The sequence below is a fragment of the Panulirus ornatus genome, chromosome 7, assembly GCF_036320965.1.
Source record: "Panulirus ornatus isolate Po-2019 chromosome 7, ASM3632096v1, whole genome shotgun sequence".
NCBI lineage: Eukaryota > Metazoa > Arthropoda > Malacostraca > Decapoda > Palinuridae > Panulirus > Panulirus ornatus.
In genome coordinates this window covers 40527078-40529018 of record NC_092230.1, presented here as the reverse complement: position 1 = coordinate 40529018, position 1941 = coordinate 40527078, and the positions used below count along the sequence as shown (strand labels likewise).

The following is a 1941-nucleotide window of genomic DNA, read 5'->3' as shown; positions in this document are numbered from 1 at the left end:
ATTACGCCCTTATCTTTGTACGCTTAATGTGTTATCTTATGTATTTTGTTCTTTATCAACCCCTTATTATCATTATTGATTATTATTATTATTAATTATCATTATTATTATTATTATTATTATTATTATTATTATTATTATTATTATTATTGCTGAGATTTTCTATAATCATTGAGATTTTCATTTTAGCTCGACGAGCGTGTGCTTCATGGTGACACACCTACCATGCTACAGATTGGGGCGCAGAAGAGGACACAGGTCGCACAGAAGGAAGGTAAGGGGGGGGCTGGGGGGGCTAGTGGGCCCCCGGAGGTTATGTACCACATTACAAGTTACATAGACAAGTGTTCACACACGTGCTGAACAACTGTGCAGTGAACATGTTCAGTGATGAACAATGGTTGGGTTACATAGACAAGTGTTCACACACGTACTGAACAACTGTGCAGTGAACATGTTCAGTGATGAACAATGGTTGGGTTACATAGACAAGTGTTCACACACGGACTGAACAACTGTGCAGTGAACATGTTCAGTGATGAACAATGGTTGGGTTACATAGACAAGTGTTCACACACGTACTGAACAACTGTGCAGTGAACATGTTCAGTGGTGAACAATGGTTGGGTTACATAGACAAGTGTTCACACACGTACTGAACAACTGTGCAGTGAACATGTTCAGTAATGAACAATGGTTGGGTTACATAGACAAGTGTTCACACACGTACTGAACAACTGTGCAGTGAACATGTTCAGTGATGAACAATGGTTGGGTTTCATAGACAAGTGTTCACACACGTACTGAACAACTGTGCAGTGAACATGTTCAGTGATGAACAATGGTTGGGTAACATAGACAAGTGTTCACACACGGGCTGAACAACTGTGTAGTGAACATGTTCAGTGATGAACAATGGTTGGGTTACATAGACAAGTGTTCACACACGGGCTAAACAACTGTGCAGTGAACATGTTCAGTAATGAACAATGGTTGGGTTACATAGACAAGTGTTCACACACGGACTGAACAACTGTGCAGTGAACATGTTCAGTAATGAACAATAGTTGGGTTACATAGACAAGTGTACACACACGGACTGAACAACTGTGCAGTGAACATGTTCAGTAATGAACAATGGTTGGGTTTACAGAGAAGTGGGTGGTACTTCACACCAGTTATCCCAGACAGAACACTGTTATAAATAACAGGTGAGAACATATCAAGTTGTTCTGTCTCTGTAGACTAATGGGGAACACACACACACCCCCCTCACCCCGTTTTCTACCGACACCCCGTTTTCTTCGTGTTTAGAGAAGCTTTCTCGAGCTAAGGCCGTTCGGGAAAGAATGCCGTGCCTTCGTTCACCATTTTCTCAAGCTTTCCAAGCTTACTCTCTCTCTCTCTCTCTCTCTCTCTCTCTCTCTCTCTCTCTCTCTCTCTCTCTCTCTGCTAAATTGGTAGTTAATTGGTGGTTAAGGCTCGTTGCCTTGTCACAGCCCCTAGTGTTGGGTACCTCTGACCTCCCCCCCCCTCCCCCCCCTCCAGGATACCCACTACCTCCTCCTCACGTAATCAGTCCGGTAGCCCCGTTTCTCACTCTTTGAAGGGGGCGTCAATGGAGGATTTCGGTACTGTATTTCCCATTTTCTTTTAAAGTGGGCGTCAATTGAGGATTTTGGTATTGTATTTCCCATTTTCTTTGTAATGGGGCGTCATTTGAGGGTTTTGGTATTGTATTTCCCATTTTCTTTTAAAGTGGGCGTCAATTGAGGATTTTGGTATTGTATTTCCCATTTTCTTTGTAAGGGGGCGTCATTTGAGGGTTTTGGTATTGTATTTCCCATTTTTTTCGGGGGGCGCCGTCTCTTTGAGTGAGGCATTTTGGGCATTGTGAGCAGATATGAGAAGCGAGACGTGGCCTCTCACACGTCTGGGTAT

At 43.0% G+C, this 1941-nt stretch overlaps 1 protein-coding gene across 1 annotated transcript in view; it reads left to right on the top strand.

Moving 5' to 3' along the window:
- The first annotated feature begins 193 nt into the window (after positions 1–193).
- LOC139749549 (serine/threonine-protein kinase pim-3-like) overlaps positions 194–1941 on the top strand; it is a 59899-nt gene continuing 58151 nt past the window's right edge. The window contains exon 1 of the mRNA XM_071663556.1: positions 194–274. Coding sequence (XP_071519657.1) covers positions 209–274 — 66 coding nt within the window. The 5' untranslated portion in view covers positions 194–208. The remainder of the gene's footprint in view (positions 275–1941) is intronic.